This window comes from Quercus lobata, chromosome 5, assembly GCF_001633185.2.
Source record: "Quercus lobata isolate SW786 chromosome 5, ValleyOak3.0 Primary Assembly, whole genome shotgun sequence".
In the NCBI taxonomy this organism is placed as follows: domain Eukaryota; kingdom Viridiplantae; phylum Streptophyta; class Magnoliopsida; order Fagales; family Fagaceae; genus Quercus; species Quercus lobata.
In genome coordinates this window covers 36,347,869-36,363,875 of record NC_044908.1, presented here as the reverse complement: position 1 = coordinate 36,363,875, position 16,007 = coordinate 36,347,869, and the positions used below count along the sequence as shown (strand labels likewise).

The 16,007-nt window shown below is 34.1% G+C and overlaps 1 protein-coding gene across 2 annotated transcripts; it reads right to left on the bottom strand.

Moving 5' to 3' along the window:
• Positions 1–3,864: 3,864 nt before the first annotated feature.
• LOC115991866 (magnesium transporter MRS2-1) lies at positions 3,865–12,885 on the bottom strand. 2 transcript variants are annotated; one of them, XM_031115820.1, is made up of 8 exons: positions 12,563–12,885; positions 12,390–12,482; positions 11,720–11,721; positions 11,060–11,688; positions 5,769–5,897; positions 4,856–5,188; positions 4,714–4,761; positions 3,865–4,397 (listed from the first exon to the last, which is right to left on the bottom strand). In XM_031115820.1, the coding sequence occupies exons 4-8, from the start codon at positions 11,648–11,650 to the stop codon at positions 4,167–4,169; spliced, it is 1,332 nt and encodes a 443-aa protein (XP_030971680.1). In that variant the 5' UTR covers positions 11,651–11,688; positions 11,720–11,721; positions 12,390–12,482; positions 12,563–12,885; the 3' UTR covers positions 3,865–4,166. The 2 variants fall into 2 exon arrangements, with proteins under 2 accessions (XP_030971680.1, XP_030971679.1); XM_031115819.1 differs by lacking the exon at positions 11,720–11,721 and having other exon boundaries at positions 12,563–12,884.
• Between the last annotated feature and the right edge of the window lie 3,122 nt (positions 12,886–16,007).

Here is a 16,007-nt window from a genome sequence, read left to right as displayed (position 1 = left end):
ATATTAGATAATATTTCTAAACTATGGAAAAGTATAGAAGTTAAATATTTCTTCATTTAAAAAAAAAAAAATACTAACTAGCAAAATTTCTATTTACTCATTGTTGGATTTTTTTTTTTTTTTCCAGTGTCAATAGCTTTTTCGTGTATTGCACAGGTTAGCATCTAGTAATGATAATAATAAAAACTATATCATATGATATAAAGTTGGAGAATATAAAAAAAATAAAATAAATACATCATTGATGTAAATCATCCAATAACCAAGTTATATAGTCTAAAAGTCTTAAAACAACATATCTCATAGAAATTCAAAATAATTTGTTTGCTTAATCATACCCTAGACCATAACAAAATTATTTAAATCTCCAAATACAATTGATGATTAAAATCAATCAGGTGTTATCGTTGTGGTATTGGTCGCTTGTGTTCCTTGCAAACCGCCATCTCTTTATCTCTTTCTGTCTCATCACTATCTCTTTAATCTCAACTCTCAACACTCATCTCATGGAGCAAGTCTTAATTCATCTCTTTAGTCTTTAATCTTTATCAGTTTATCTTTTCAATCTTCAAACTTCAAAGTCCAAACTATTCAGTGACTTTAGTAGTTCAGTTTAATCTTTTTTCATAGATACACATGGTATTTTTTTTTTTTCATTCATCCACGAGTTAAAAAGATTAACCTGTACAATTTGTCAGTTTACAGGGTTTAAGAATGGTTCATTGCATATCCGGTATTTTACTCCAAACCATTTTGGATAATACTTTGTTTCACGGATTTCACGGTTCAACTAGTGGTTTGGTATGGATTTAACAACTATATTCACACAACATTGAAATTTCTTTTGATCTTCATGTCATTTTAAAAACATAAAATAAAAACTTTTTATTTAAAGATGAGGTCTTGATAACGCCTTAAAATGTATACTTGTTATATATTTATGTGGGCTTTATCTCCTTATTACTATACTTAATTTGTATAATTAAGCCATGATTTGCATTAGTCCCTATATTTATCTTTACATAATTTCTTGAATAAGATGCTATTCATTGTATGTAATTTTCTACTTTCAGGAAATCATGTGAGAAAGATGAGTTTACAAGAATTTGTGAGAGAATGGAGGCCAAACTAGAATTAAAGTGGAGCTAAAGGACCATGCTTAAATGTCTAAGAAGGTGCAGCTGGAGTGCTTGGATCGTCTACCATGATTGAAAGCTTCAAATAAGGAAAGAAATCAAAGAGGCAGAATCTGAAAAGGAAAAATCTGATTTGAGCACTGATCAATATTTTGGGCGTATCTCTCTCCTTAAAAATCCAATTGACACAAGACTAGATTGGTTGGAACCATGACTTAAATATCTACAACTTTCCAGTTTTGAGTTTTTCGAAATTCTCAAGTTTTGAAGGCCGAAATTAACTCACAAGTTACTGCTATAAACCTGGATGGAAATTAAAATAGTAAAAAGTTTTATTTTCTTTGGACACTTAGACATTAGGGTTTTGAAGGGAGGCTGGTAGAACGAATTTTGCAGAAAAAATCTTGTACTTTTCTTTCTCTAATGACAGCCTAAACTTTTTTTGCTAGGGCTAGGGGTTATGTTTCTTCTATACGGTATGAATATTCAATGTGATTCTTTCTAGGATTTTATCAACAACATATTGGATTGTTCAATTAGATTTCTTTTGATGTATTAGTTCTTCCATGCTTTCAATAAGTTCAATCATGTTTTTTTTATTGTTTAGATGAATTTCTAATAGTTTCAAATAGAAATCAGGTTTTAAAGTGAATGGGTTTTTTTGAAAACTTTTCTAACCGCATTATTAATCAAGGTTATCATGCATTCTTGAATTGTCTCAGTTCGACCGTATTATAAGTTTTTAATTGTATAAGAACAATCAATTATGAAATAGATATTTTCTTATATCACAAAGAATTTCATATCGATATAAGGAAACACCTCGATGCCCTAGTATTTACATTATTGATTTGAATCAGTTTTTATTATTATTCTTGTTAACAATCACCAAGCAAAAGTATTTTTCTTCATTACCCAAATTGTTATTTAATTATATTGTCTTTGAATTTACCCTGCTCCTTGTGGTTCGACCTCGGTACTCCGAGAATTATATTGCTACGATCTCCTACACTTGGGAGTGAGCAAGCAGGTCTATGTATAAAAGTTAGTGGATTAAATTTGATGGAAAATGCTAGGCACATAAAAAAGTTCACAACTCGCCACATGGCAATTTGTGAGTGGTGGAGGTAAAATGGTGCGTCCACATATTCGATCATTTTTTAGGTTTCAAGGATATTTTGGTAATTTTCAAGTTTAGGGGGTATTTCGGTCTTTTCTTAGGTTTTATGGGTATTTTGGTAATTTTTAGGTTTAGAGGGTATTTTGGTCAATTTTTAGATTTAAGAGGTATTTCGGTCATTTTTAAGGTTTAGGGGTATTTTGGTCATTTTTTAGGTTTCAGAAGTATTTTGGTAATTTTTAGGTTTAGGGGGGTATTTTGGTCTTTTTTTAGGTTCTAGGGGTATTTTGGTCATTTTTAGGTTTAAGGGGTATATTTGTCATTTTTTAGGTTTAGGAGGGTATTTTGGTAATTTTTAGTGGTTTGGGGTATTTTAGAGTTGAGTGATTTGTAAAAATGATACTTGGATCATAATTGGGTCTAATTGGATACCTAGTTAAAACCTCTAATTGGGTACCTAGTTAAAACCTAATAAACATTAATGATAATTGAGTTTAATTAGGTTAATGTTCATTTAAGCCAATTAATAATTGGGTGAGTTTGGATCTCATATAAGTGGGTTTGAATGGGCAAATGGGTTTGAGTTAATTTTGCCACCCCTTCTAGTTAGTTATTATCTAGTCATATAAATATTGTGGTTCAACTGAGTCCATATCCAATTATGAAGCTACTTGGGCGATATACTAAGAATATAAAGAGTTAGTCTTGGTCCCACCATGACCAAGCGAGGTCGCTCGGTGATATAACATTAGATTATAAAGCAAAAGTACTTTGCAAATATCAATAATTTCCGGCCACAAAACTGTTACAGGTTTTCTATACAGCTTCTACCATAGAACCTTTCTCCATATGTTGCTATCGTGGGATTTTTCTCCATGATCTGCTACTGTGCAACATTTCCCCACTTTCGGCCATACATTGAGCTTTTGTCATTTCTTTTATGGCCACGGGATCTGCATATAAACAAAGTCTAAAGCCCAAAAGGTATCTCATTGAATATAATAATAAGCAAAGTGGGTTAGCGGTTATCTTTAGTGATGGAAGGATAAATACTTTAAATTTTGGGTATCAACAAGATTATAATAGGGTAATCGTTGGAAACAGTTTCTTCCCCCCATAGTGCATAGTATTTATTAAATATATATATTTGAGCATAGTGTTTATTAAAAAAAAAAAATTTGGTAATTTTATGTTAAATGTCTAAAAAAAAGAGACAGTTTTTTATTACCCAAAACAAAATTAAATGTTAGTTGTGATGGTCATTAGTCATGGTGCTGGTTTATGTGATTCGAGCGCAACATTTAAAAAATAAGTATAAGTAAGGAAAAATTATACAATAAAGAAAGGAAAATTTCAAGATTGCAATTATAAACCTTCTGTGTACCCCTATTAGAGAGAGAGTTTCAAATCGGATAAATAGCTATATATACAAAGAAAGTGTGGTGGTTTGAAAAAGAAGACCGGAAAATTGAAGAAAGGAAAAATGGTAGGACAAGAATTACAGCTGACTCTAGCCAAAGAACAATTCTGAAGTCTCGGGTTTTTTTTTTTTTTTTCTTACCCCTCTTTTTTGGGTTTCCAAATAATCCAGGTTTAAGTCACTCATAATGAGGTTCAAATTACGATACTTTCATTGACTTCATGCCGTTTAAATTTTCCAGCCATACCATATTCCTAGTGTCTCACCACCCTCATATACATTTGAAGTTTTGTTTTTAGCCACAAATTTCACAATAATATACATTAGAGATCTTACCAAAATTTCTTACAATTGAATCTAAATTAAATAAAAAGAATCGCTCTTAGATAGAGCCAGCTTTTCATTTATCTACGTCAATTTCATCTAGAATACAGGATTAAAAACGATAAAAGCAATTTTCCTCTTTCTCGATTGTCATTTCCATATAAATTTATAGTGGCATGAGCCTTCTGTACTTGAAGAACCACACAAATGCAGAAAAAATGATGGCCCCAGTAACTCCAGTAATTGTAAGGACCCATTTAAATGCACCAGGGTCATCAAATAATGGTATTGAAAAATTCATACCGAATATCCCCGCTACCACACCAAAGATTGCAACAACAAATGTTGCAGTTGTGAGTAGCAGCTCAAATTGGATCAGTTGGTTCCGAACATTATCCTGCAAGCAAAAATTTCCTATCAATTTCCAATTTCCTATCAACTTAAAATCTTTTCAGAGGGACCATTATACATCCCAAGCTAGTATGCCGGTAATAAAAGATGTCACTGGGCATGAGGACTTGGGCAATGACATCATCATAATGTCACTGCCGTCTTCTTTTGCCCATCATTATTGACATGTATGCATTAAGACTAATATCACGTAGGGTATTTTGTGCTGTCCTGTCTACTTGATCAACTTATTAGATTTTAGAACACACTTCTATATCAAGAAATGGGAACAAAAAATGAACTTAAAAAAATAATAATAATACCAGCTGAATGTTGATGAAATCTTCTGTGTCATCAATGTACTCCTTCAACTGAAACAAGAGGAAGAAAATGATTTTAAGTCACTTCATCCTACTCGGGAAGATAAGAAGTGAAAAGATTAAACAAAATAAATGCTACACATACTGATGTCAACTTGTTCAGGGTGCTATCAATGACAACAAAATATGCTTCCAACAACATCTCAAGCTCCTCTATACTTTCCGTCCCACTTTCTGAACTCCTCATGCTCTCATGTCGGCTCCTTGCAATGCTCAAGCTTTTCTCAAGCTTCCGGGCTTCAGGGGGTGAAGAAACAGGAGAAACAGGAGCAGAAATAGATGCACCATCGGTTGATCTGTATCCCATCACAGACTGATCACCATAGAATGATGTCTCCATCCTCTTTTTCTTCTCAGTAAGATACATTTCAGCCATATCTCCATCATCATCCATGAGCTGCTCTATTTCATCCCTAACCTAATAGATTTAACTCAAAAACGAGAGCAAAGGAAAAAAAAGAAAAGAAAAGAAGATGGCTATCATTTGGTTGCATACAATAGGAAGCAGTTAACAAAATATTAGGGCTGTCAATGGATTTGGACAGGATTTGAAACCAACCCGTATAAGATTTGATTAGCATATAATCTGATTTCAAAGTTTAAGTTTAAATTTCGTTCTAAAGATTCATAATCAGATTAAATTCAGAATTAACTAGATTTGATCCAATTAAGATTTAAATCTGATTAAAATTCCAAGCACAATAAACATATTCCAAGAAAAACCTATCATCAAGGTATCAATAAATAAACTTATATATTGATATGATAATGATAAATGGTATTTTTAACTAAAAAAGAAAATTATATAATTAACTATATTACAAAAATTCATAAGTGAATTGTATGCACATTTTGTACTTATAGTCAGATTTGAGTTTGATAGCATCATTTTGAAAATCTACCATTTGAGTTCAACTTTAGTATATAACTAGATCTTTAATAGGATCCTGTGAGATCTGTCCCTAACCCATTGACAACCCTAATTGAATATACAGTACCTTCTGAACTCTCCGAGTCAATGCAACAAGCCTGCTTTTCAATCGACGCGCACGTTCCAAATTTAGTGTACTGATCTTTGATGTAAGTTCATCTAATAGTGGATATGCTTCAATTTCTAATTCTGCTGCCTTCAGAAAATTCCAAATATCAAATGAGTTACTAATTCGCACAGGTAATCAACTTTATAACCAGGAAAGATTCTCAAAAAAAAATTAAAAATCTTTAAACCAGCAAATACATGAGGAAACAAGTTAGGATACCTGAGTTAACAAAGAGCATAAGAAGTTCCACAGATAAACAGATACGATTCTTCATATAAGTCAATAGTTTTAAATTATTTTACTTGGCATTTTAGCTCTCCATCATTTTTACTCTTGATTAAGTTTTTGTGCATGTCCATATTTGTGTCTGTGTTTTTGTGCATGAGAGAGGATAAAAATTTAATAACAAATTGAGTGAAAGGGTTCTGAGCTCCTTCGGAAAATTGAAGAGAGAAGATTTTGGAAGCAAAGTACAAGTGTCAACAAAGTAATCAGGAGGTGAACAACTCTGCTTGAAATATATACCACTTGAACACAAGTGTCATCATCGAAGTTTTCATGGAGACACTTCCAAGATGGACAAACAACAGAAGACCTTAAAAGGAAACATTTAATCATTAAAACACAGTATACAATAATCCAAAGCCTGCCAATAATAAGTTTCAAAATAAAAATTATTATCCATGCTGCCTATTTGTTCCTAAATTTTGATTTTTACTATCTTTTTTTTTCTTTTCTTTTTTCTTTTTTTTTTAATTTTTTTTAATATCATCTTTAAGGTAGGATTTGAACTCATGTTTCTTTACTTTTTATACTGGACAGACCAATACACCTGTAGGAAAAATAAGATATAAAAAATATGTTCCATGCTAAAAGGCTCTCATTTGCATAAGGTATAAAAGCCATGCATCAAAGAAAAGTGGTTTGTGACCAAACTATAAGGCAGCTCTCAACTCCTTCAGACTTTTCTCTTTTTGACAAGTAATAAACCTATTGAAAGAAAAGATTACTTCATCTTCACGATGATGAACACAAAGTATCATAAGATATTACAACAAATAAAACCAAAAACAAAGTGAGAGTTGGAACTCCAAAATAAAGTTACAATGTGTAAAACCCCATGTCTGGGACCAATCAACCTAAGTGTAGATTAACAAGGATTTCAATTGATCCAACAATCTCTCCTAGCCTCAAAAGTGCGACTATTACGTTCCCTCCATACAAGCAACATCAAACATAGAGGGGAGTAATATTCCAAACATCTGAAGAGTGCTTTCTTAACCAATTCCTCCGTCAAAACAATAGATAGCTACTGTTGGAGCACCACCCACTGAACCCCAAACACCTTAAAAAGTTCACTCCGCGAAGCACAAGTAGTCTTGCAATGAAGCAACAAATGGCCAACCATTTCCCCACTATAACAACACATGCAGCACCAGAGACCCCCTCTTGATGAGGTTATCTTAGGTAAGAATCTTACTCCAAGTTGCGCTCAAAACAAAGGACACCCTCTTTGAGGCCTTAACACACCATATACTCTTCCAAGGGAATGAAGAAGACTTAGTACCTCTAACGGCCTTATAGAAAGAACAAACATCAAGCTTTCCACTCCAATTCAAATGCCATTGCAATCTATCACCTCCCTCTGCCCCAGGCACCTTTGAATAAATAAGATCTAAAAAGGAATTCACAGTCAATGACCTCAAGGCCTCTGACAACTGAGCAAGCAAACTGATTAGGGTACAAATAGTTGTCCACACCATCAGTCGTGCCAAAATCTGGCAAATGTGCCATCACCTATCTCAAAGCATACATAATAGAAGAAATTATCCAAACCATACCCATGCATCCCTCTACTTGATTTACTACTCCAGCCACCCCCTTACACCCCATATTTCGAGGCTATCACCGGGTGCCACAAGTGTGTTACTTCATGCCCAAATAAAACACCTAACCATTTTCCTAGTATGGCTTGATTAAAACTCCCTATCTTTCTAATCCCCAATCCTCCTACCTCAATGGAAGAACAAACAATATCCCATGCAACCAACGGATATTTGAACTCATCTTCTAAGACATCCCACAAAAAATTCATCTGAGATTGCTCAAACCTATTTGCCTGATGCATGAAAAGTAAATGAGGAGAGGAAATATGTAGGTAAGGTCAAAAGCGTACTCTTCAACAAAGTAAGCCTCCCACCCTTTGACAATTATAATTTTTTCAAACAAGAAAATCTCCTTTCCATCTTCTCGAGAATAAGATTCCATACTGAAATTACCTTAAAGGGTGCCCCCAATGGCATTCCCAGATAAGTCATAGCAAACTCTAGATTTTGCAACATAGAATATCTGCCAATTCCCCTTCAGCGACCACTTCACTTTGACCTACGTTGACTTTCAACCCTAAGACAGCTTCAAAACAAATTCAACACCACTATAATATACAAAAAAAATTTCCCTAAGCTGTGTTGGGCCCTACTCAAATACAATGAATAAAACCATCCTCCTCAGTTTTCTTAAACATCCGGCTGAACACCTCTATGACCAGAATAAAGAAAAGTGGTGATAAAGGTCCCCCTGCCTTAGCCCCTGAGAACTACCAAAAAAACCAGTAGGGGATCCATTGGCCATAATTGAGAAGTAGATAGTAGAAATATAGGCATTTAAACACCTCCTCCACTTATCCCCAAAGCTGTTCAACTCAAAACTAAATTAATTTCTCCTTCAGACCTCTCAAAATAATTGTCTAGGAACCTCATTATCTTGTACTCACAAGTCTCCATTTTCCCTCATAACAAGAGAACCTTTTGTTTCCCCTACATACTAAAAAGTTCAATTCCATACATGCTGCAACTTGTTTGTGTAGTCTCACCTTAATTTTGAGCAAAATTAAGACATGAACAAGTATCATTCTCAGTATATGTATCAGAAAGAATAAATTGGCTCAAAGACTATCATATATATGAGTAAAAATCCTAGATGTACTACTAGTATTACTGAAAAAACCAAGATTCAGCTTTCTTTGACAATCGTAATTGTCTCGCTAGAATATTGATAGGTATTAAGGTTGTAGGCAAACAATGCTTGAGGCATAAAAAAGAAACACGGACACACGAATAACTCTCTCATTAGTAATTATGCCATGCCACAGCTAATATCATTTGATATGTTTAGTCCTCCAGTGTGGTTGAAGCTAAAGAATCATTGATCAAATAATAATTGAAGCCACAATAGACAAGGGTTGACAGGAGATTTAGTTAACGGATACAAGAGTATGAAACTTTGTAAGTAGTTCATGAGGCAAGTTTCCTTTCTCAAGCAAGAGCCTTAATCTCCCTATTCTTGATTCCATTAATTTTTTTTTTAAATGCATAGATTTTTTCTTCAAAATGGAGAAAAAAAAAATGTGAGTGCCAACACCCAAATCACATCAGGTATGGACGATGAGCTATGCATTTACCAGCCTCATCCAGTATTTATTTTTTTGGAACTGAAATAAAGAAATTATGTAACCTCCTTTAACATGGTATATTTATAGTAAGTTTTACTTAAAATTGATTAACTTAATTCTAACATAATAATAAGGATATTTATGAACTTGAATGTTGAGTTCCAAAAGTAATGACTTCGGGAATCTTACAAGCGCAATGCATTTAAAAATTATATAATAAGAGTAAGCGAATTTATAACCATTGATATTCAATGAGACCTTGCTATTGCTAAAATGCTGCAAGTTCCAAAAGCTTAAGTTGATAGGAAATGGCATATTTAATCACTAACAATTTTTCTCACTCCCCCGGGCCTAGATTCCCCAAATTTTTAATTTTTAAATGGAAAGTAGAGTAGAGACATGGTCCAAACTAAGGACAACTACTCTAATAGCATGATGAACAACTACTAGTCCCAAAATTTTAATCTACTAGTCCCTTCATTTTCTTATATGATCTCGTTGTAACCTTCTAGATACTTTTTGTTCATTTTTTGAATAAATAATACTACTTACTTATCAAAAAAAGGTTGTATTTAATCACTTAGTCATTTTTTTTATTGGTGGTTACACACACCCAGTGGGTCTTGAACCCACAACCTCACCCTCCATTGCATTAATATTGAGCTACAACTCATTGGCACTGACCATTATTCTAACACGACAATGTAAAACCTTTGATAAGGACTACTTTAATCTTTTTGGAGATGTCTTTAGCAGAGGTAAATGGCATAATCTAATGTACATTTTGCTATAATAGTCAAGAGAAAGGACATATTAATGAAGGGAAAAGTTATGGCACTATTGGACTTAGGACAAATCTGGAGACCTGCCTACAACTGTTTATGTGTTAGGAAATAAACTTGGCTGCATCACCAATTTTGTGCAATGTAACATTGACCCTCAAAATGTGTGCAAGATGGATTTCAGACAAATTACTACATGGGATATCACTATGCACCCATGAAATGTTGGGAATCATATCAACAAAGATGTACCAAACAGACATTTCCAACAAACAAAATAGGAACAAATTCTAATTCTTTAGAAGTTTCCTACAAGAAACTTTTAATATGTCAAATTGCGAGACATTATTTCATAATGAATAAAATGTCCCAACTTAATTTAATTTAGGCATTAAGAATATTGCATTATTTTCATAATACATTAGTCAATGTCTCTCCTAAGAATTGCAAGTACACAAACCTTCTATATACAAATGTAGCTGTATGGCTGTACCTGATACATAAATCCAAGTCCATCTTATCTAAAATGTACGCTAAATTCTCCAAGTAACAATAGTCATGGTAAAACAGCCACAGAGAGAAGTTGGATGCAGTTAGTACTGCTTTATAGCTTGTAAAACACAGTTGGGAGAACAGAACAGGAATCAATCAAACATATTTCATCAAGAGTACATAGGCAACCACACATATCATCTTTCCAGAATAGCTTGTTACACATGTTCTGATATTTTTAGAGACAAATTCTTAGAAAATGTCTTTATGTTGTTGCCATAGTCTACTGAGGCCCAACCTGAGCAAACCCAAGCCAAGAACTAGTCTAGAAATTAGAAATGCTATATGACTTGGGGAACATTTTCAGAAAACAAGTCTTTTAATCATATCAGTAAGCAATTATCATGACCAAAAATGTAAATACCCTCATATAATTTTTAATTCAAAAAATGACAACTTTAAGGACGTTGAGAGAAAAGAGAGACAATGAGTAAATTACAAACTAGTGTTGTTCCTGGACAAACCTGAGAATCAAGAAACGTACAAGCAGCCTCCAGAGCAACTTCCAGCGCCCTAAACTCAAAAGGCAAATAGTCTGGTGATGTGCTCCCAAACACATTGTCAAAGCTTCTAATTCCCCTCCGTAGACTCAAGTCAGCAGCATCTGACTGCCAGACCTCACCCACACCACTTGTTGTCAATCGCCGTTGTAGCTCCACCACATATTGCAACACATAACTATCTAGGGAATTCAATAGCAAAACCTCATCGGCAGTGATAATACATCGAATCTGCTCCAAATTTATAACAATAGCCTTCTCTCTACCAAGAATCGTTGAGGGATAAACAAATAGGGGATCAAGCAGGCGTAGATCACGGGCAGGAAGGTCACAACGCCGCATCATAGTGAATTTGTCAACCTCAATGACTTGTGAATTCCCAGATGCATCAACACGAATCCAAGATCGAAGGCCTTGGCCCCGCTTTTTCAGGCCCAAAACATCCATACCTTGGAAAGGTTGCCGGCCAGGGGCTGAAGATCGATAAGCTGCATCTCTAAGGTTTATAGCTGATTGAGGTTTTGGAGGGAGCAGGCGCTCTTTGAGTTCCGCCATTTACATGAGCTTTAACTGCTGCAACACATGAAAAAAAACTGACAAAACAAATGCACCAATTAATTTTACAACTATGGTTACCATTACAATTTGCAAATATAAGATTAAAAAATCATAGAAAAATGGTACTTCCTTGCCTTGACTAACAAATATCGATGTATTGGATTATCTAACTTGTGAAACAAATTTTTAGAACAAGCCAATATAATGCCATTGCAGACATTGCCAACATAACTAAACTCAGCAATTCTACATACATTGGGGAGGTGAGAATTGTGTCAAAACCAGTTACCATCTAATTCAACTTAGAAAAAGTAACTCACTTCCCCAAAGTCCACAAAGTTCATAAAACAAAAAAATAAAATGGCAAAGACCAAAACATAGTTAAATTAATATTTCTATTCTCAAATACAAGACGAAGATTTGTCTAATTCCCAGTTTTTAAGGTTGTTTTCGTGGCATAAATTGAGACCCATATATGAAAAACCCATTAAGCAGCTAAGCATAACGTAATATTGAACTTGTCCCACTGATATACTACATATGATTACAATCTTCTGGAGTTATAAACAACAACATATATAAAAGAAAGAAAGAAAGAAAAAAATCTTAAATTAAAAGCTTAATACAAACAGAGAGAAAAAAACAAAATCAGAAAATCAAGAATCAAATTTAATCCATGCTCCATCATCTACAGCAACGTACAAACTGAAATTAAAAATAAAGAGAGAGTAAATACCTGGTGCAAAGAATGAAAGAAGAAATTAGAAAGGGTGTGTTCGTTGAATTACAGACGTTGATGATGTTGCCGATTGATTGATTGTGAAAAATTCTGTAGGAAAAAACATCAAACAAATATTAAGATATAAATATATAGACACAAAAGAAAGGCGTAAATAAGATTTCATTTACCAGAGAGAGAGAGAGATTATTGAATTGCTGTGAATTGCGTTGGTTTGGCAGTTAGCACCTGGCAGAAAGGAAGGAAAGAAGGAAGCAAGAGGTATCAAAAGAATTTTTGCTAATGGGACTCTCCTCTAGTCTCTGCTTCAAATGATTTTAATAATCATCTTTCTAAACTACAAGAAGCAAAACGACCCCAACACCCAATGCAAAATATTTGTCAACAAATTAAAAAACACCGAAAGCAATCATTTTACAAACATGACCTACTTTTATCTTCTTCTTCTTCTTCTTTTTTTTTTTTTTAATTATTATTCCATCCATTCGTGTTATAAAGTCTAATTAATATAAAAATGACATAAGATAGTATTTCAACTTATAATGTTTACTTTATAACAATTGTTCTTTATCATTTGTCTATCAAGTCAATGTATCAAGTCAATTGTTTGTTTCATAATGTTTATCTCATATTAATTGTGTGTGTCTAGTGTCTGCTGTTTATAACCTCAGTTTACAACTACAAATGTTAGGTCCTTTTGTAGTTATACTTTAGTTATGTAATGTATTATAAAATCGATTTAAAACACTATTATTATTTTCGTGTGTGTTCTAATAAGTATTACTATTTATTATAAAAAAAAAAAAAAAATACTTGTATCAAGGCAAAAACACTATTTTCAACTCACTAATGAAAAATGCCTATGTGACAAACAGTCTGCACAATTGGCAAGCATAATATTCAAAAAAAATTAACTCACTAACGAAAAATGCCTACGTGGCAAATGGTTTGCACAATCGTTAAGCATAATATTAAAATATTAAATAAAATGCTAATGTGTCTAAATTTTAGTGGTTGATGTGGCCACATCAATGCTTAGATGATGAAAAAAAAAAAAAACCACATCAAATTTTAAGTACATATTTTTCTTTCCAAACAAAATTTCATTCCAATTCATTTCTTGCAATTTCTTGATAACTAAACAATAATCTAGTCCAATAATTCCAAAACCACATATCACATTATTTCTAACCTTTAATTTGGCTTTCAATCACTGTGAATCTTTTGCAATCGATCAAGAAAGATAAAATTAATTCCATAAATTTCACCCAAAATCCTAAATGAAAACTAAACCCCAAACCCAGATTCCCCATAACCATTCATCTAGCACTACAGACCCACCATGGAGCTCAATCCATGGCCACAAATCGATCGTGACTCCTCTAACCCGAATCTCTTCGTCTCAATCTCGACCTGTAAGAACCTAGCCCTACATCGCTGCTGCCTTGTCAAGTGTCGATGAGCGACTGGTGGAAGAACATAGTTAACACAATGGAGTAACGAGATGTGTGTGATCTAGAAATTAAAAGAGAGGTGGAGATGAAGATGAGTGGTTTGGTGGATTTGGGTAAGGTTTGGGGTTTAGTTTAAAATTGGGATTTGGGTTATTTGGCCATGAATAACAGATTACAAAAGATTTGAGAGAGAGAGAGAGAGAGAGAGAGAGAGAGAGAGAGAGAGAGAGAGAGAGATGAAAGCTTAGAGATTTTTTGGATAACCATTGTTGAGGTCTAAAAAAGTTATAACACCAAGGCCCAAAATAGCACAGTGCATTCCATGGAAAGTGATAATAAAAGGGTTGAGCTCACCCAAAAAAAAGATGGTAGGCCCAAGTCCATTAAAAAGATTTAAAGCCCAAGACCCATGAAGGGGGTAGGCCTTAGGGCCCATGAAACGAAGGGAAAAAGGGAAAAGCCCAGCCTGCCAAGACCAGAAAATCAAGAGGGAGCCCAGTGGTGAGAATTGGACCGGGATACCTAGAGGCTGTCAGGGGCTCTGGATCCTCGAGACGTGCATCACAACTAGGATGAGATTGAGACAGCTCAAAAAGAGTGCCAAGAAACACAAGGAACGAAGGACAGATACGTCCTGCTCAATCACCCAAAGATGCAGAAAGGAACCAGAAAGCTTGGAGAGCAATAATTCATGAACAAAGGGCTAGTACCTTGGGGAACCTAGAAAGAAGAAACACAAAGGGAAGTAGTTGGGAAAACTTTCAACCTGGCAGAAATGGAATCAGTTCACTCAGGAAAAATGACAAAAGGAAAGGTAGCCAAAAAAGCTGAATCTAAAAAGGTGAGGTGTAGAAGCCTTGAAGGAAGAGTGATTAGAAGTCAGCTCTCTAGGAACACCCCAGAAAGGAAAGTCAGCAAGAAGCTTTTAGGGAAAAGACATCAAAAGAAGAAAACTATGAGAAATAAGGAAGGGATCAGCCACCGAAGTGGCTGGCACAACATAGGCTCTGGTACCCAGGGGAACAGAGGGGGGAATCAGTGATACCCCAGAACCCTAGGATGACACTATAAAAGGGAAAGCACCCAACAATGGAAGAGGCATTCAATAACGGTGAATCAAAATAGAATCATTAACAAAACTCTGTTAAAAAAAATCAAGGAAAGTAGTAAAAGAAAGAGAAATATTGCCCAGTATCCCAAAACAGCCACTATAGAGCATACTTGGATTCAAAGGGACTCAAACTTTACAAGTCTTAGAGTATTAGAGAGCCATCTAAGTTTGTAATTTTTGATCTTATTTGGACCTTGTAACACGTCTTAGTGAGCACATTGTGATTCACAAACTAAGAAAAGTAATGAGATATTCCATATTGTTCTAAGGATCCTTAACATTTTATTTTGTGTCTTTCTTTACACATTGCTCATTTACTGTTTCTTGCTGTTCAATACATATATATTCTTGCTTGCTAGTATGTACATATTGTAGGATTCTTTCTCTGTGCATCACTTGGTTTGTAAACAACCCATTTAGCTACGGTGAACCAAGCCTAGTCCCTTTAAACAACAACTAAAAGGCCTAAAGTCCTTGCTTCAATTTGGGCCTAGACACTGTCCAAAAAAGGACCCTCACAACCATATGAAAGCTTAGAGATGAGCTTGAGCAAAAATAAGAAGAAGGCAGCAGCCAGCCCAGACTTGTCCTTCTTGTGATACTATTATGGGTTTTTAAAAAAATTGAAAATCTAAAGAAAAGGAAAAAAAAGGGGTAAAAATAGAAAAATACATACTTAAAAGTTGAGGTGACTTTTTTTTTTGCCATCTAAATGCTGATTTGGCCTTATCAACTATTAAAATTTAGACACATCAGTATCTAATTTAATATTTTAATATTAGCTATGCCAACTGTGCAAATCATTTTTCCACATAGACATTTTCCATTAGTGAGTTAACAGTAGGAATCAAACCGACTGCAAGTTGATAATAGCAAGGACCAAATTGACTGCTATCAAAATGTAGGAACCAAATTGACTATAACTCTAAAATGTAGGGACTAAAATGGTATTTTAGCCATGTATCAATTGATTTTTAGCTTAAGAGAAATAACACTTCACCAATAAATTTATATAAAAATTTATTAACTCCTTAATTTTGAATTGTGATT

Coding starts and splice junctions, on each gene's coding strand:
- LOC115991866 (XM_031115820.1), bottom strand. CDS start 11,650: ATGGCGGAACTCAAAGAGCGCCTGCTCCCTCCAAAACCTCAATCAGCT. Junction 5,898..11,059: donor GTACGTTTCTTGATTCTCAG/GTTTGTCCAGGA, acceptor AATTTTCTGAAG/GCAGCAGAATTAGAAATTGA. Junction 5,189..5,768: donor TGACTCGGAGAGTTCAGAAG/GTACTGTATATT, acceptor TAAATCTATTAG/GTTAGGGATGAAATAGAGCA.